At 40.6% G+C, this 20,004-nt stretch overlaps 1 protein-coding gene across 4 annotated transcripts in view; it reads right to left on the reverse strand.

Moving 5' to 3' along the window:
* The window catches only part of DNAJC6 (DnaJ heat shock protein family (Hsp40) member C6), a 155,206-nt gene that overhangs the window by 35,263 nt on the left and 99,939 nt on the right, over positions 1 to 20,004 (reverse strand). For all 4 annotated transcript variants that reach the window (XM_049774389.1, XM_049774388.1, XM_049774390.1 and 1 more), the window contains exons 3-5: positions 18,524 to 18,573; positions 18,285 to 18,433; positions 6,609 to 6,731 (exon numbers count right to left, since the gene is read on the reverse strand). In XM_049774389.1, coding sequence (XP_049630346.1) covers positions 6,609 to 6,731; positions 18,285 to 18,433; positions 18,524 to 18,573 — 322 coding nt within the window. The remainder of the gene's footprint in view (positions 1 to 6,608; positions 6,732 to 18,284; positions 18,434 to 18,523; positions 18,574 to 20,004) is intronic.

The following is a 20,004-nucleotide window of genomic DNA, read 5'->3' on the forward strand; positions in this document are numbered from 1 at the left end:
CAGAGGTAAAATACAAAATAAGAGATGCATCTCTCTCTGACTAACTGGACATTATACTTTAATTAACATAACCTCAAGTCAACTGGCTTGAATGTAGGCTAACTCATACCACATTTGTTAAGATCTCAGCTCTTTTTCACATAATGTGCTACATCAATAAACAAATATATTTAACCTTTCAAGATTTGATATATATATATCCTATATTTAATTTCACAATTTAGCTTCTAGTAAATGTTCAACCTGTAAAAATTTTAATTTCTAGAACCATTATATAATCCTCCCACTCTGAATAATTGATGAGCTTTGTTTCCACATTTTCATCAGTTGATTAAAAGTGCAACCAAAAGCAACTTTCTCTTGGGCAAATGCTGCTCCATTAATCATCTACTTCTAGAAGCAGATATTCAACCACAATTAAACCTAACATATAGCAGCCTAGCTCAACTTTCTTCATCGTGATGATGACAAGAAACTAGAAAAACATCACACAGAAATCCAATAATCTATCTCTATAGTTTGTTAGTCTTATTACCAAAACTCGGTTGGTTTTATATGTGTTTATCATGAACTCTTTTCCAAGAGCTTCACATTTATCTGTACAAATATTTACTTTAAAATTTACCTTGGGGCCGAAGGGATAGCACAATGGGTAAGGTGTTTTCCTTGCAGTTGGCCAACCTGAGTTCAATCCCCAGCATCCTATATGTTCCCCCAAGCCTACCAGAAGCAAGTTCTGAGCACAGAGCCAGGAGTAACTCTGAGTGCCACCAGATGTGGTCAAAAAAACCAAAATCTTGACTTAAAATTTTTTTTTCCTTCAGTGCTATTATACTCAGCAGTCTAAAACTTTCCAGAATAAATCTCTTCTATTATTTGGAGAAAAAAATTTCCTTCTCCAGGGCTACAGTAATAAATTGTAGAGCAGATAGGGCACTTGCCTTGCATGCAGCTGATGGGGTTCATTCCCTGGTACCATGTGGATATGGTTCCCAGAACACCAGCAAGAGTAATTTCTGAGTGAACATCACTGGTGTGGCCCCAAAACAAAAAATTGTCTTCTCTTTACTTGGTACTTGTCTTTTATGTTTCCTCTTATTTCATCAAGAATTTGTGGGGGCCAGAGCGGTGGCATAGTGGTAGGGCATTTGCCTTGCATGCAGCTGACCTAGGGCAGACCACAGTTAGATCCCCCCACGTCCCATTTGGTTCCCCAAGCCAGGAGCGATTTCTGAGTGCATAGCCAGGAGTAACCCCTTAGCATCACCAGGTGTGGCCCAAAAAACAAAAAAAACAAAACAAAACAAAACAAAAAAAAACACAGAATTTGCTGATGCCTTCACCATTCTAACACATAATTAGTATAAAGAGTAGATTATTTTGAAGTGCTGAGGTTCTTGTATTATCATACCTATCAACTTTGTCTTAACTGCCATTGTTATTTTTATCTTGACACTCATTCCCAATAAAAGAAACAGAACAAAGAAGTTAAGATTATATAAATGTGTCTCACCCATCTATCGTTGTTGTCCTTTTTCCAAGGAGAATTTTTGTTGATGGGTTGGTTGATTGATTTTTGAGCCACATTTGGTGGTACTCAGGGCTTCCTCCTGGCTCTGTGCTCAGGAATCACGCCTGTCTGTCCTCTGGGGACCATAAGTGGTGCTAGAGGTTGAATCTGGGTTTATCATGTGTAAAATCTGACATTGGTATTATCTCTCCTACAACTTTTACAGGACATTTTCCTCAATATTATTTCTTTTTTGAAGTTAGGCTTCCCCATACTCTTTTTCATTCAGTTGTATGTCAGACCCAATAATGCTGAGGTAGGGAGCTATTCAAGGCTCAATGGTCAGACTTCCAGTCTTCCAGCAAGACTCAGGGAATAAGGAATCATATGGTGCCAGTATTGAACCCAGTTCAACCCTCCAATATGCCACGGGTGGCGACACGCGGCTCTTGAGCTGCATGAGGCTCCCGGCCAAAATGAATGCAGCTCTTTGCCTCTTATCATCATTTTGTCTACTGTGGCTCTTCGCCAAGTTTGGATTTTGTTCTGCTGCTCCTGAGGAGGGACCTCTGAGGAGAGATCTCCGAGCGCAGAGTCCCGCCATACCCCAGGCTGCGTCCTCCTGTCTCCCATCCCTCGGAAACAACTGCACAGGCCAGCGAGCAGGGGACCCGTGTGTCACATGTTGGGTCACATTTGGCCGTTAGCTTAGTGTGGAGGAGGAAGCACACCCTCACCATCGCTTCAGAATTTTGACCCTCACTCAAAATGGCAAAATGCAATATGTGTTTCATAGATTATTGTTAAAATTAGATGCTTTTGTGCGAGTGTTTGTCTATTTTGGCAGGTCACTATGTGGTGTGGATTTCTGACTCTCACAGTTTAAAATGTTGGCTCTTTGTGTCGAACTTGTTTGCCACCCCTGCAATATGCAGAGCTCACACACTAGCCCTTTTGGCTCTTGTCATAACCTTCACTTACTCTTATCATGCCAAAGCTCTTGAGTAGATGTTATCTTTTTTTTTCTTTATGGTTTTTGGGTCACACCCGACAGCGCTCAGGAGTGACTCCTGGCTCTACGCTCAGAAATCACTCCTGACAGGCTGGGGGACCATATGGGATGCCAGGATTCAAACCACTGTCTTTCTCCATGCAAGGCAAACACCCTACCTCCATGCTATCTCTCTGGCTCTGATGTTATCTCTTTTATCTGCTCTAGGGGTATTTAAAATTTTTTGTTTTTAATTAAATATAGGTATAACCAGGGCCAGAGCAATAGAAAAGCGGTAGGGCATTTGCTCTGCAAATGGCCAACCCAGGTTGAATCTGGATTTGATCCCCAGCATCCTATATGGTCCCCCAAGCCTGCCAGGAGCGATTTCTGAGCACAGAGCCAGGAGTAACTCCTGAGATCTGCTGGGTGTGCCCAAAATCCAAATATGTAATGGTATATGCACATGATTTTAGTAAAACCACAGAATATATAAGAAAAAATAAAAAATTCAATAATACCATTTCCCAACCTCTTGGTGTATGCTTCCAACTCATGTATGTCTATGACCCAAGAGAATACCCTAGGGAAATCAAAATCCTTTGATTTTTCAATTTTTTTATTCCTTTTTATTGTAAAATGGGAATTAGGAGCCTCTGGTTTCTCAAGTCAGCTTCCCTTGCTAAGCTCTCAATCCTAACTTTCTGAAGTTTTAGAAAAGCCTGAAAAGAAGAGAAAATTAGCATGGTTCCAAAAAGCTGCTTTTCCACAAGAATATAATCTGTCCTGTTGTACTATTAGTTACAGAAAGGATAACACTATGAGTTTAACATTACATTCCTCTAAATGTCAAATATATTTCCTTTATTTCCATGAGTTTATAATGACAGAAGAAAGAGCAAAACATTCTCCAGCCTTCTTCTCTCTTTTGGCCATCTAGATGTCACAAACAATTATAGAAGAAATGTACATACATTCCCATCCCTAGCACTTATGCCTAATTCTATTTGTGTGTTTATTTGCCTTATAGTCTATCACTTTTCCAAATACTTTTGGTTTTGTCTTGGTTTGTTTTGGTTTAGTTTGGTTTGTTTTTTTGGCTGTATCTGCTGTGCTGAGAGTGTACTCTTGGCTCTAAACTTCTGGTGTGGCTTGGGGAACCATGAATTGAACCTGAGTCAGCCATGTACAGCACAAACACCCCTCTTGCTGTTCTATCATTCCAACCTCCTATTCAGCTTTTTATACCAATGGCCCAAAAGTAAGGCACAGTTCTTGCACACAAGACTACTATAGTCTGGTAGATCATCAGGATACTTCATTACACTACAACAACTCCTCAGATATATGAGGGCACAGAACGTGAGATCCATTTTGCAAAATATCTAAGTTTGTTGAAGTTAAGTTTAAATGCTAGGGAAGAAATGTCTGTGTTATGAGCCAGAGAGATAGTACAATGATAATGCATTTGCCTTGCACACAGTAATATAGGATAGATGGTGGTTCAAATCCCAGCATTCCATGTGGTCTCCCATGCCTGCCAGGAGTGATTTCTGAACACAGAGCCAGGAGTAACTCCTTAGCGCAGCCGGGTGTGACACCTCCCCCTCCAAAAAAAAAAAAAAAGAAAGAAAAGAAATGTCTGTGTTAGGCCAGCTCCATGTTCTTGACTACAGCTCCAATGAGCATCTGGAAGAACCAGGGTTGAAGGAGCAGATTTCTGCCCCTGCCCACAAGCAAAGCCTCAATCTCCACCATCCCTCAGTGCACTACAAGATACCTCCAATTTTGTACTGAACTCGGCACCCTACTAACCCCAAACACAGAAGACCAATAGTATCTCAGCCCTATCTCCAATCACTATTCTTTCCAAAATCAACAAAAGTAACTGTGGTAGCAAGAAATAACAGAACCTTGACACAGGTTCAACCCCCAGCATCCCATATGGTCCCCCCCGCCTGCCAGAAGTGATTTCTGAGCACAGAGCCTGGAGTAACCCCTGAGAGCCACTGGGTATGACCAAAAATAATAGTAAAAACACAAATAAAAAAATAACGGAACCTTACTTTCAGGTAACAGTACATTTGTACCATAGATGCATTCCTTAAACCAGTATAAGAAGCTCTCCACAATTCCACAGTAATATCAAGTTGAAAAGGGATAACTTCGACAGAGAAGGAAGAGACCAGCATTCATCAAGCTTCCCCAGAGTTCTCCCTAATAGTGTGGATTCTGGGGGTTGGGTGCTGACAGTGAATTAGAAGTATCTTGATGAAGTCAACAGTCAGAAATATCATTCTCACTGGGAATTGCTATACATAGCGTCAAACTATGAGTGTGTTGAGATCTCATTATTAAAACATGGTCAATTTGCTTATAAAGACATAAATATACTATCCTCCTCCCCCCACTCTTTTTTTTTTTTTTTTGGTGGTTTTTGGGTCACACCCGGCAGTGCTCAGGGAAACTCCTGGCTCCATGCTCAGAAATTGCTCCTAGCAGGCACGGGGGACCATATGGGATGCCGGGATTCGAACTGATGACCTTCTGCATGAAAGGCAAACGCCTTACCTCCATGCTATCTCTCCGGCCCCAACTCTTAAAATCAACATAACATTCATTTAGGTCATAACATCTTCAGAATTTCAGAGGTATAGTTTAACTCCTCTAACTGGATATAGGGCTTATCCCACCCAGCAGCAAATTTCCAGAACTGGCCCATCAACCAAAAAATCCTCCACTCACTTCTGCCACCCACTTCTCTTTCCTTCTGGTAACCACCATCATTTTCACCAAGTGCAGGAGTTAGTCTTATTATTATCTGCCAGTTCATCAGTTTTAATTATTTCAATTCCACATTTACTAAAGACCACCTAATAACTGGGTGTTTATCACTTTCTGACTTATTTCCTTTAACATAAAAAACTTAAATTCATGGGGCCAGAGAGATAGTACAGAGGTACAAAGGTGCATTAAGTGATTCTTTCTGTGTTTGTACACTATTCCCAACTCTTCCTGACAGTACTGATAAAGGGGAAACACTACTTGCAAAAGTTGTGTGCCTTGCACACAGCACATGGCCAACCCAGGACAGACCTAGATTTGACTCCCAGCATCCCATATGGACCCCAAAGTGCCTGCCAGGAGCGACTTCTGAGCGCAGACCCAAGAGTAACCTCTGAGCACCGCCAGGTGTGGCCTAGGAACCAAAATAAATAAATAAATAAATAAATAAATAAATAAATAAATAAATTGTTCTTTAAAAACAAAACAAGAGCAAGAAAAAAAACCTGAAATTCTACCTGTTTTGTTCCATAAGACACACTTTCATCATCTTTAATGGCATAGTATTCCATTGAGTAAACATATATATAAATATATGTGTGTGTGAAGTATTTTTATACTCAGTTTCCATATCAAATCATCTGTGATGGGTATTTATTTAGTTGGATTCTATGATTTGGCTACTATGAATAATACTATTATAAACACAAGGATGCCAACACACATTAAATTATAGCATTTCCATGCCCTTTAGAAAAACACAAAAACATATTTCAGGATCACGTAGTATTATCATCTTTATTTGTTTCTACAGGAGATTCCCATACCATTTTCATAAAGGCTGCACCAATTTAAATTCCCATTGACAGTTTACTGTGTTCCTTTTTCTCTATATCCTTCCCAATATTTGTTACTGCCAATCATTTCAATATAGGCCATGCTCAACAGCAGTTCTTTATTCCATTTTGATCCAAATACAAAAGTAAGAAAAGATATTCCAATGTGTTTCCTACGTTGGTTTTCTGTCAATGGCATTTTTTGTCTCTCACTCCATAGTTCCAGCTTCAAGCTCTTTTATAATGGTCAGCACTGGATTTGTGAAGTGCATACATACATTATCTGCCTTTTCCACTAAGGCAGAATAATGAATTCCTCCCTCGATTTTCTACTCTTCACATCCCCCAATTCTAAATAGGGGCCCAATAAATGGTTTTTCCACTTCAATATTATCCTTATAAATTAAAAAAAAAAAAAAGCTGTATTTGACCAAATGAAGCAAAACCACCACAAATGACAGCGACCAAATCAACAAAGGCTACTCACCAAGCAATGGACAACACAGACGTTTTTGGGATTCTGTAGCAGCCAGTTATACATATTGCGACATACAGCGAAGAGGTTGTGCAGACTCGGAGCCTGTCGGATGGGCCAGCTGCACTCTGAGACCTGAGGACACAGACAAAGGACAGGAAACCTCTTAGTGAATTCTCCATAGGCAAGGAAAATGCCAACAACTTCTACAAGTATTATTTCCCCTTTTTCAGTACTATCAGGAAGAGTTGGGAATAGTATGCAGAAACAGAGTCACTTAATGCACCAATTTTTGTTGTTGTTGTTTTGGTTTTGGGGTCACAACTGGCAGTAGTCAGGGCTTACTTCTGACACTCTGTGATCAGGGACCACTCCTAGTAGGACTCAAAGGGCCATATGGGGTGCCAGGAATTGAACCCTGGTTGGTTGCTTGCAGGGCACAGTACAGTCTTACCCATTGTATTATCTCTCCAGCAATTCCAGCAACTTTTTAATTAAAGTGTTATTTTTCAGTAAAGGTACGCAAACACATTTTGAAATGCATTTTTAATTTAACTAGACTAAACTATGTACTGGGGTTCCATTTTGTGAGGTCATACTGAATTCAATGTCTATTAAGTTGAAAATGTTTGGGCTGACCTATTTGATGCTTAATTCTAAGATTATTTTAGCATTCCCACACTTTCTTTAATTTTATCCCAGATCTCATGATAGCAGGAAGAGTTCTGCTAAGTGAGACAAAAATCCCTAAAAATGCTTATTCTTATGATGAGTTCCCATTCTCTCCCTCCCAAATTTAATTTTTTTATTTTAAACAATTTTTATTGTGACCAAAGTGAATTACTAATTTTCACAGTAATATTTAAGGTACATAGTGACAATAAATCAGGGCCATTCTCACCACCACTGCTGTCCTCCCTCCACCCCAGTTCCCAGCATGCTCCCAGCATGCATCCTATATCTCCCTCATTTGCCCCCCGGACTGCTAATGTAACTGCTCCCCTCTGTGTATAGCTTGTTGTAGATTGGGTATCGATTCTGTTGTCATTGACTTTGGGTTTGGTGCTCAAGTCTGATCAGTTTTCATTTCCACTCAATGTACATATGACTGTTTGGTCCTGGTACCCTCCTTTTAATTTTCCTTTTTTTCCCCCTCAATACATTTCTTTTTCTTTCTTTTTTTCTTTTCTTTTTTGGTTTTTGGGCTTCTCCTAGTGACACTCAGGGGTTACTCCTGGCTCTGCACTCAGAAATTGCTCCTGGCTTTGTGGGACCATATGGGATGTTGGGTCAGCCACTTGCAAGGCAAAAGCCCTACTACTGTGCTATTGCTCCGGTCCCAAAATTTTCTTTTGACAAAGTTGATAACCCTGAAGATTTTTAATCATAATTTTAGAGGAATAACCTTTAACATTTTCATTCATATAACACATATTCAATTAACATATTATAATTGAAGAGCAATGACCATGTTTCCAGATATCTGCCTGGTTGATAATCATGTGAGGTGGGTGTTAACACATTCTCTCTTTCCAGATGAGAAAACTGTGTACCAGACATTATCTTACCTGAACTTACACTGTTGACTAGTACTAGTACTTTAACCTAGTTCATTTGGATATAGATTATTGTTCCCTAGCAGTAAACTGGTTGTGATTCTCAGATAACCTTAACTCCGAGGCTTAAGTCATAATTGTTTAGCTATTTACTGATTTAACTAATAAAAAAAAATTACACACACAAATTTTGCTACTTCACTAGGCCTTTTATTCTTCATAATATATTGTGAATTAGGGGCAGAGTGGTAGCACAGTGGTAAGACATTTGCCTTGAATGCAGCTGACCCGGGACGGACATGGGTTCAAACACTGGCATTCCTTTTGGTCCCCGAGGTAAGAGTGATTTCTGAGCACAGAGCCAGGAGTAACCCCTGAGTGCCAATGGTGTGGCCAAAAAATACCATACAAACAAAAATAACAACATGATGAATTATTCCTATCATAACAGGTCATGATAATTGTAAGATAATTATAATTATACATATCAAGGACTGAGCTAATATCTGACACAGATAGTGTGATCAACCAATGATAGATAGTCTTTTGTCAGCTGACTGCCAATGCAAAACCCTTTGTCAGACATATAACTAAATTGGGAAGAAAAAAAATTAATCAAATCTTATATGGTAAGAAACAGATGGAAGGTTGAACCAGACAAATCCTAGGAGTTGGGAGAATGAATATAAAAAGACAGTGAGGGACATTTCAAGAAAATAGAGAGGAAGCAAAATACTGCTACAGAGGAATCAATAATTGAATGCAGGGTAGTGAAGAAGATGAGCAGAGACAGATGGGAAGGAGTCATAGCTGAATAAAAGAGAAGGATCAGGTGTCATTCTAAGAACAAATTTTAGATATATAGATAAAGAACTAATACACCAATACTACTTGCTTAAGAAACACCCAAAACCCTAATGTTAAACAGTAGAAAGGAAAATAAGAAAAGTCAGTTTTGCTCACCTCTTTTAGGTACTCTGAATAACTAGCTAAATATAAATAGGAAGTCAGGGCCTGAGCGATAATACAATGGATAGGGTTCTTGCCTTGCACACAGCCAATCCAGGTTTGATTCCTGGCATCTCATATGGTTCTTTGAGTCCCACCAGAAATAATTCCCAAGCACAGATAGAGCCAGAAGTAATCATGAGCACATCAGGTGTGGCCCCAAATCCCACCACCAATATATATATATATATATACATATATATATACACACACATATATATATATAAACACACAGAAAGTTACATATGATATCTGTAGAACTGAGAGCTAAAAGAAAGGGGAGAAAAATTTTTGAGGCTGCCAAGAATATTTTTAAGCTAGTTGGTAATATTTCTTATACAAGATGATTCTAAGATGGTAGCCAGGATCTTCCAAAATAACCATTTCCCTATACCTTTGAATTCCAAGGGTGCTCTGTTGAAATATTGAACCTCACTTCCAAATGGCCCAGATGACGTGCTAATGGACTTTTGTCAAATTATTCCCCTCTAACTACTTGTCATGATTCAGGGCTATTTCTTTTTTTTTTTTAGGGCTATTTCTATTACTCATTCCCACCTCAATTCTTCATTTCCAAGGAAATAAAATGATACATTAATTTTTTAAAGATAAATTGGGGTCAGAGAGATAGAACAGTGGTAGGGTGTTTGTTTGCTTTGCATGTGGCCGACTCAGAACTGACCCGGGTTCTATTCCCAGCATCCCACATAGTCCTCGAGCCTGCCAGGAGCAATATTTGAGGACAGGGCCAGAAGTAACCCAGAACATCACTGAGTGTAGCCCAAAACAAATAACCAAAACAAAAAAATCAGGAAGATAAGTTTTGGCAAAAAAAAACAAAAACAAAAAACAAAAAACCTATACTTGTACAAAATTGTAAAACTTACACTGTTTCTTATCTGTAATTTTTTTTCTTTCCCTATTGGTTCTTGAAAACCCAAGTGTGCTCTGGTTTCTAACACTTATTAGAACACCCAGAAAATAGTCAAATCCATCACTTTTATACTCATACATTTGTTCATTTCCTTCCATGACTGCTTTCACGCAGAATAACACAGTAAGCTGACACAGGTTGAGTCTTCACCATCTAAGATCTGATTAACCTCAGACAAGTGACTAACTTTTCCCACCTTCCATTTTCTTATGTGTAAATGAAAACAGACCTTACAAGAGTATGTCGAGCACAACATAAAGGCAGTCAGTGCCGTTGAGCTGGAATTCAAATTAACTGTTTGAATTTGTCTTCTGCTCAAATACTATGAGAAGAACACTGCTCTGTGAGAAGACAGACTATTACTTGTTTTTGTGACTGGAGTCCAAGATCTATGTGCTAATCAAATATGAGGAGCTCAGTGGCTATTTGCTCAATGAATCAAGGAAAGGAAGGAAGGAAGGAATGAAGGAAGGAGGGAAAGAAGGAAGAAAGGAAGGAAGAAAAGAAGGAAGAAAGGAAGGAAAGAAGGAAGGAAGGAAAGAAGGAAGGAAGGAAGGAAGGAAGGAAGGAAGGAAGGAAGGAAGGAAGGAAGGAAAGAAGGAAGGGAGGGAGGGAGGAAGGAAGGGAGGGAGGAAAGAAGGGAGGGAGGGAGGGAGAGAGAAAGGGAGGGAGGGAGGAAAGAAGAGAGGGAGGAAGGAAGGGAGGGAGGAAGGAAGGGAGGGAGGAAGGAAGGGAGGGAGGGAGGAAGGAAGGGAGGGAGGAAGGAAGGAAGGGAGGGAGGGAGGAAGGAAGGAAGGGAGGAAGGAAGGGAGAGAGGGAGGAAGGGCGAAGAAAGGAAGGGAGGAAGGAAGGGAGGAAGAAAGAAAGGAAGAAAGAAAGGAAGGAAGAAAGAAAGAAGAAATAAATAGAAAGAAAGAATGAAATAGAAAGAAAGAAGAAAGAAAGAAGAAAGTAGGAAAGAAAGAAAGAAATAGAATGAAAGAAAGAGAAGAAAGAAAGAAAGAAAGAAAGAAAGAAAGAAAGAAAGAAAGAAAGAAAGAAAGAAAGAAAGAAAGAAAGAAAGAAAGAAAGAAAGAAAGAAAGAAAGAAAGAAAGAAAGAAGGAAGAAAGAAAGAAAGAAGGAAGGAAGGAAGGAAGGAAGGAAGGAAGGAAGGAAGGATGGAAGGAAGGATGGAAGGAAGGAAGGAAGGAAGGAAAAAACTACTTCATTTGGTATTTTCTTCTCATCACAAGATTTGTCTCCATGTACATCATTTTAAGGGAGAGACAAAATAAACTCAATTTTGTTCTTCTTCTTCCCCTCTTGAAACCATGTAGACTGTGTGGGAAACTTGTTTTCCCAGATAGTATATTTAAACCTTGTAGAACCTGCTGTCACCCATACCAACACTAAATGTCAATAATTGTTATGAGTCCCGGCTAAGAGTTGTAGAAACTACTCCTAGCTCAATAGACTAATAGCTCCAGGAGCATTAAGTCAATCAAGTAAATAATATTAATTTGAAGAACTCCATAATTACATATTTACTTGATATATAATTATATACCATTAGGCAAAGATACAATTAGAATTTTTTTAAAGCATGTGCTTCTGTCTAAAGGGAAAGAAACACAAACATTCAGGCAAAAACAAAAGCAAAATAAATTTCTTAAGGAATTTAATTAATGGAAGCTAATTTTGGAGCCTTTGGGGGATCACAGTTTTATGTAAACATTGGCACAATCTTTGTAGCCTCCCCACTGTGAGCTTCTGTCTCCAGAGGATTTCCCAGCTCTACCAAGAAGCACCAAGATGACAAAGGGAGACCATAGGAATCATGATATTGCCTAGCAGGAGAGGCCAGGACAGCACCAGGTCTGTAGCTACTGGGTTTTCATGCTATCAATGAATGCCCTGGACAAGAAGGAAGGTAACACAAGCTTCCAGCTTGTTGAGTGTAAGTACCAAAAGTGCTACAGAGAGTGAGACTTAAGGGCCCTTTCCTGTGTTTTAAGGATCTGATACCGTTGGGCGGGGGGTTGAGGGCATTTCAAGCAATCATTAACTGCGGCAATTGCATTATTAGCAATGTCAGTGACAGCCACCACTTACTAAGATTCTGGTCTATGACTGACTCTGCTCTCAAAATTACTGGGTATGGTACACCAACAGAAAATTGGCCCAGGCATTTTGGAGATGGATACTCTTATTTTGTACTTTCTGTTTTGCATAGAAGAAAACTGAGTTTCAGATAGGTCACATGAGTTTCCCACAAGGAGAATCTAGAGGAGAGGGAAATCTAGGGTGATATTTTTTTTTTTTCAGTTTAAAATTGGTGCATTGTAATATAAATTTTTTTTGTTTGTTTTTGGTTTTGGGCCATACTCGGTGACGTTCAGGGGTTACTCCTGGCTATGAGCTCAGGCTTGGGGGACCATACGGGATGCTGTGGAATCGAACTGCAGTCTGTCATATGCTAGCACGTGCAAGGCAGATGCCTTGCTGCTTGTGCCACTGCTCCGGCCCCAAAATTTATCACCTCTTTGGGTTTTGTTTTGTCATCACATCTGATGGTTCTCAGCTCTGTGTTTGAGGGTCATTCCTGGTTGTGCTCAGGGATTGTGCAGTGCCAAGGATCAAACCCAAAGCATGCACTTGGGATCTTTAGGCCACTTTTCCAGCCCTTCTTTTTCTTTCATAAAAATAAATCAACCTCTTGTTTTGTTTTGTTTTGGAGCCATATCTGGCAGTGGTCAGGGGTTACTCCTGGCTCTGCACTTAGAAATCTCTCCTAGCAGGCTCAGGGGATCATATGGGATGCCAGGGATCAAACCTGGGTCCATCCCATGGAGCCACGTGCAAGACAAATGCCCTACCCATTCTGCTATTGCTCCAGCCCTAAATCAGCCCATTTTTAATTGTATCACTGATGATTAATTACTGCTTTCACTACATCTTACATTTGTGAGGTTGGTTAAGGCTTCAAGCGGTGGCTACACTGGGCCAAGATTAAGAAACTATATTCACAAGAGGCTAGAAATGAAGCTCCCCATTTCTCTGGATGCGAAGCCAGGGCCAATTTCCTCCCCTATTTCTCCTACCCTTACCCTGAGGCATGGTGCAGAAGGTGAGAAGATAACTAAACTGTAAATTCTCTCCTCTTTGGCAAACTCATCACCAACCAGCAAAGAAAAGCAGAAACCCTTAGAAACTGAATCAGCTTTCTGGAAGAACTCTGGAAGGATAACAGGAAATGGCAGCCTCCAAACAGTTATGGGCCCCTTAAGAAAGAAACCCAAGAGATAATACAAGTTCCAAAATTCAAACTGTGGCCAAAGGGAAATAAATCCTCAATGATCGTGTGGACCATGGGTTAGAGCAATAGTACAGTGGATAGGATGCCTGCCTTACATGCAGTTGGGCTGACCCAGATTCGATCATTGGCATCCCATAGGGTCACCTGAGCATCCCATAGGGTTGTCTGTATGCCACCAGGTATAATTCCTGAGTACAAAGCCAGGAGTGAGTCCTGAGCATAGCTGGGAATTAAAAAAAAGGAGGGGGGTATTGTGTGATACTGAAACAATAAAAAAAGCATCTTCAGAAAGAACCAGCCAGAGCTAGAGAGATAGTAGAGAAAGGAATACAGGGAGAGAGGAATGTAGGTAAAAGGGACTTGCCTTGCATGTACCTGACCAAAGTTCCATCCACAGGATCCTATATGGTCCTCAAGCATCATCAAAGTGATTCCTGAATGCAGAGCCAGGAATAGTCTCTGAGCATTACTGGATAAGGGCCCCCCACACATGCCCAAAACATGGAAAAAAATATAACCAGCTGGCTTTGGTTTTTCTGGGCTAAAAACTAGGAAGTTTCTGTATACTTTCCATCCCTGCTGGATAGATGGAGAGGGTGGCACCAGAACAGCATGAAAAGAGTGTGAGAGTTTTGGGGATAGGCAAGGTTCAATGAGTCTTTCTTCCTGTTTCCATGAACCTCTAAGAGCAACGCCATTAGAGTATAAAACAGTATAAAAAGCCATAATCCTTCTATGCAGTGGAGTCCCTGTAGATGTCTGACTGCACTTGCATGGTGGCTAGAAGGTTGATCAAGAACAGTGCAGGTGTGGTCATGCCTACACACTATAGAGATAACAGTTATCTCCTTAAAAGAAGATAAAAATGGGTGAAAGCAGATGGTTCAACTCTCTGCACCCACAATGAACACGTTTCTTTTCATTCCTTTTATTTCCCTTGGCTTTGGGGCTTCACTAGGTAGTGTCAGGGCTCTGTGCTCAGGAGTCAATCCTAGCAGGAATCAAGGATCAAACTCAGGTCTTCTTCAAGTAATTTTTATGCTCTACACACAGTTCACTCAGGTCTATGATTGTATTCTCAACTTTCATTCGTTGTTATTGTTGTTGTTGTTTGGTCTAGGAGAAGGAGATACCCAGAAGTGCTCCAAGGCTATCACTGGTTCACATGTCCAGAGATTACTCCTAATGATGCTCAGGGACTATATATGATGCTGGAAAGTGAACCAAGGTCAGCAGAACACAAAGTAAATGCCTTAACCCTTGAACTAACTCTCTGACCCCTAGTATTCACTCTTTTATTTCATCAAGCAGACACTCCTAAGAAGACTCCAGAAAAGGATTTTTAATGCCAGCTGAGCAGTTCTGAAGAGTATTCTAGCTCTTCATCTGGGAGAAAGGACAACTGCAAGCTTGTTTGGGGTTGAATCCCCAGTGAAAAGTGAGAGGAAACATAGAATCCATTTTAATATTCTGTTCTAAATATTAAGAAAACTGGTATATCTCATCATTCCATACAATTCCTGATAAGCTGGTAGCATCTAAGCATAAATGTAAATCAATTCTAGAAGAATTCCCTGTGGCAATGGAAAATCTTCCTGGAAACAGCCAGCTTCTGCCATCACCACCATATCCCAAGTATACATCACACAATAAATATAGAAAGCTACAGAGTTCAAACTGTAAAGCCAAGAGCCAGAGAGAACTGCAGAGTTTCTGGACTCCAGAGAGGATGTCATAGACCAGTCTGTGCTCTGCCTTTCCTCATATGGGGAGCTATGGCAGACTCATGGCCATGTACTCATTCAACCGAGGTTGAAAGACAAGATTGAGAAGAAAAGATTAAAATTGTCCTAGAAGATATGAACCAAGGAAACTTTCCTAAGTGTCAAGAATAGAGAGAAAGAACAGAATATGTCACAGGGGAATAGTGAAAAAAGAAAGGCTGAGGAGCTTGAAAGACCTTCATAAAATCAGGCTGAGAAGAGACTACAAAGGTCCTGGGACTGGCTGCCTGAGCCACAACTGAGACGAAGTAGCTGGCTCTCAATGTTAGCAGGAAGATTCGGGAACTCTCTGGAAGGACTCAAAAAGCAATATGCTCCTGCATATGGGTGAAAGGTTTTAAAAGCCATGTGGTATGTGAGATTACTCCCTGGGTAAAGTTAGTCTAACAATGATGATTGGGTGTCTGACCTGGAGGACTTTACAGGTGAGGGCAGTGATGGCTGAGAGGAGTGTGGTGATTCAAGGCTATGGAGAAAATATGAAGTTGGAGAAGCAAATACCTTCTATTCTAAGGCATAGTCTACAATTGATCCGGAAAAGAAATAACCCCCTCTGTCACCAGACCAAGCTCTCTTAGGCTTTGGAGTACCACCCAGCCATGGCCCTCAATCAGATTTCAGAGTAGATATCAGACCTCTTATTCTTCCTTCCAACAGGCTTAAGTGTCTTGAGAACAAAAATCAAATATTTGCTTATGTCGTTGGTGTTTAACTAGTTGTTGGCAGTTTTATTCTTCTGAGAGGCATTTGTGAGCCATGCCAGGCATTGCTCACAGTGGCAAATAATAAAAAATCAACATACTTCCTGCTGACCCTGGCAAGTCAGAAGAACCCAGTCAGAGAGCTGATGCTTAATATTCAGCTCCTGCTCTGCTGGTTCAAACTCATCACAAAATAGGCAGTTCCGCTAATAGATGCCTTTGTTCAACCATCTTTCTAGAGATGGTTACTTTGAAGAGACCTCTTCCGACATAGGAATGCTTCTATAATGATATTAAATCATTTACTTCACTTTCAAAGGGAAGATTTCCAGACGATGGCAGATCTTTGAGTGTCCAAATAAAGCTTTCTATGAAATAATGTGCGGGATGTTTCTCAGGCCTTCAATTATGAAAAGGATGGGCCTGACTAGGTCTCTAACCCAGAAATAGCTGCTCAGATTTGCATCTGAGATAGAAACATAATTCTGTTTGATGTGAGTCTCTTGCCTGAATTAAGCAATAGATAGAATAAGAACTAGAAGGGGCATTTAATTACAGAGCAAGTTAAAGAAATTCATTCAACATCTCCACTGCAGGGGCCAGAGCCATAATAGTACAGCAGGTAGGGCACTTGCTTTGCAGGCAGCCATCTGGGTAATTCCCTATGGTTCCCTGGGCACAGCCAGGAGTAATACCCGAGTGCTGAGCCAGGAGTAACCCCTGAGTACACTGAGTGTGGCCCCAAAAAAGCAAAAATAAAAACAAAAAAACAAAGACTCCACTGTAGTACTGGAGAGATGGCTCAATGAGCATGGGGACAATACTCCCCCAAACTGTACCTGAAATACCTCCTGAGTACCCCTGGGGTCCCACAACCAAAAAATAATAATCTCCAACATAAAAAGCAATTTATATCAACCTGAATCTAAGGATTTTATCAAAGCCCTGCTCCACTCCAAAGTGAGAATGCCTGGATTCCCTCTTGCTTCATCTGGACATGCTTTGAGAAAAGAGGGTTTGGGGGCCAGAGTGATAGCACAGTGGGTAGGGCATTTGCCTTGTATGTGGCTGACGCAGGTTTGAGCCCAGCATCCCATAATGCTCACCCAAGTCTGTCAGGAGTAATTTCTTAACGCAAAGCCAGAAATGGCTAATAAAACGAAAAACCCTGAGCACTGCCAAGAGTGGCCAATACAAAAAAGAGAAAAAGAAAAGAAGGTCACTAAGAAAACTATTCCTTATCAGAACAGATATTAGAGAAGGAAGGGCCTGAGAGGGGGATAAAGACAAAGCGTTTTATGTTTATAGATGCCTATATTGAAGTCCAGAGATGACCAAAGGCAGCTGTCCTTTGGAGCAAAATGTGCTCTGGCTGCAAAGTTGTGATTCCTGTCACATACTGCAGACAATAGGTTAAAATAACAATGCAGTTGCAATGATACCTAGGTTGAGATATTGAGATATTGAGACTAGGTTGATATATTCTAAGATGCATGAGAGAGAAAATGACCAATCAGAGTGAGTAAATCCAAGAGGTTAGAAGTTTAGGGTCTAGAATGATAGATAGTACAGCAGGTAAGGTGCTTGCCTGGTATGTGGCCAACAAGGGTTTGATGCTTAGCATTCCATTTGGTTCCCCCAAGCACCACCAGGAATGATTGCTGAATGCAGAGCCAGGAGTAACCCCTGAGCATTGACAAGTATGGTCCCAAAAAACAACAACAAAGAATATTGAGGTTAAAAGTACCACACTCCAGATCAGATTCAAGTCTAAGTCAACTCTCTCTACTCCTTCATCTGTCCCAAAATAGGACTATTTTTCTCCCTAGTTCAAGATGTCCTTCAAGGCTAATCCATCTTTTTCATGGAATACTTTCAACTCAGGAGAATGGTTGGAAACACAAAGCTTAGACTATCCAGGAGTTACTAGTGCCTTGGACAGGTTCCTTTACCTCTCAAAGGTAGCAGCCTTTGTTTCCCCCATTCATCCCAGAAGACTTCTGAGTGAAGTGAAGGCATGGGTGCAAAGTTCCTACTTCAGGAAGAAATCTGGGTACATGTTGGCTGCTGCCTAGTATCTGTCTAACCAAATCCACAGTGCAGGCAGTGTGCATGTTTGCCTGGTTATCTCAACATTGAAAACAGATTCCATTAGTGCTCTTGTGTCTGTCAGATCTAGCCATGCTGTTTTCTAACACCAGGATAGCAGGGCAGGGAAGGTGTCTGATAATATCCTGCAGCTTGTACCTTGTCCAAACTGCATCACCCAACAATGTGCCCTTACCACTGAGCAACCCAGCCCTGACTGATGGGAGTCCTCAACCCTACCACAGCACATGAAATTTCACGGACAAATTTTCCTGGGAAGGTTCCCATCCAGTGTAAGATCCCAGAACCCAGCGTCCTTACCCTGCTGTGGAACTTGGCAGTTCGATATGACTTGGGTGACAGATTGTACACCGTGTAGTGGTCAAGGTGTCTAGAATCCAAAAAGCTGCGAATGTCGTCCACCTGATTCCTGAATCCTATGTCAACGGTGTCCATAGGAAAGGACATCACTGGTGGAGGGGGACACATGGAAAGAAAGAAGTTAAAGGGGTCTGTGGTCACGAAGGGCACATGGAAAGGTTGAATAGCCAAAAACTTACCTATAATTCTGGAAGTCACATAAGTGAAGTCTAAATCTCCCTTGGTGTAGCTAAAAGCAAGAAAAGAAAGGAGATATGTTAAATGATCCCCAGATTTTTCTCTCTCCAAGGGTAAAAGAGAGGATAAAACAATGGCATGCACTTGGCCTTAGATGCTTATTAACAAACAGAGGGGAAAGGGTAGGAATTAGGGAATAAGATGGGATTAGAGGTGCCAGGATAGTGGGGGGAGAGTCACTGCATTATGGTGGTGGTAAAGAGCAGTAACTTAATGCATTAATGCCAGAAATCTTCAACAAGATTGCAAGCAACTTACTGAAACTATAATTTTTCAACTTCAATAGAAATGAAAGATAAATGCATTAATTTCAAGACAAAAAATTCTCAAGCATTGGGCCCACTGGAGCTTGAGATATTTTTGTTTGCTCTCCCTCTAGCAGACACTAATGAGAGAAGACACCCACATATGCATCTGTCCCTTCCAATGGCACCTCCCAATGTCCATTACAGATGGCACTTTATGAACCTCAAAATCACCAAACACAGTTTGGAAGTTAACAGTAATTGTTCTAGCCTCTTGATCTATGTGGAACTATTTCCCTTAAATTGCTAAGATGTATGGATGAAGTGATGGAGAGAGAATAAAGGACACTTTATCCACTCTAGACCCCAACTAAGACTCTTAGATAGCGAATGCTTTACCTTTGAATAAAAATAAAAATTGTTGCTTTAGGAGCTGGAGATGTGGTAGATACAAGGTATGTTAAGGTCTGGAGTTTGAACTCCAAAAACCAAAAAATAAATAAATAAATAAAAGCTGGCTTAACAGCTTTAAGCAAATGCTTGGACTTGATGTTTGACTATATGAATTGAAACAAAATATTATCATTTTGTTTGTTTGGGGACCACATCTGGTGGCGCTCAGGGGTTACTCCTGACTTGGTGCTCAGAAATTACTCCTGGCAGGCTCAGAGGACTATATGGGATGCCACAAATCCAACCCAAGTCTGTTCTGAGTCAGCTGCATACAAGGCAAACACCCTACCACTATGCTATTGCTTTGGTCAAGATTACTATTATTTTAAGTAAACCTCTTCATACCTAAAAATAAGAAATAATGAATGTGGTCTGCTTATACAAATTTTCTCCCTCCAAACAAATTTTAATGATCTAGAAAAAAATCTCCTATAAAATTGAAAGGTAAAAAGCCAGTAAGACAAAAGCCAAGTTCTATTTGGAGTATAACCTCTGAGTATGGCACAGTCAAATGGCACAAACATTACTGTTATCACTCAATTCTCAAAACCCCCAGTGCAGCAAACCTGAGCCAGAGTCTAGAAGGAAAGCAAGCTCAGAGAAGTTCATTCACTTGTCTTAGCTCATGGGACAAGCATGAGTAGATAGGCATTATACCACTAAGCTCTAGGCTCCAAAGGCAGAATCACCAGCTACCATCCTCTCTTGCCGAATGCTTCCCACCT

This window comes from Suncus etruscus, chromosome 6, assembly GCF_024139225.1.
Source record: "Suncus etruscus isolate mSunEtr1 chromosome 6, mSunEtr1.pri.cur, whole genome shotgun sequence".
NCBI classification, from domain to species: domain Eukaryota; kingdom Metazoa; phylum Chordata; class Mammalia; order Eulipotyphla; family Soricidae; genus Suncus; species Suncus etruscus.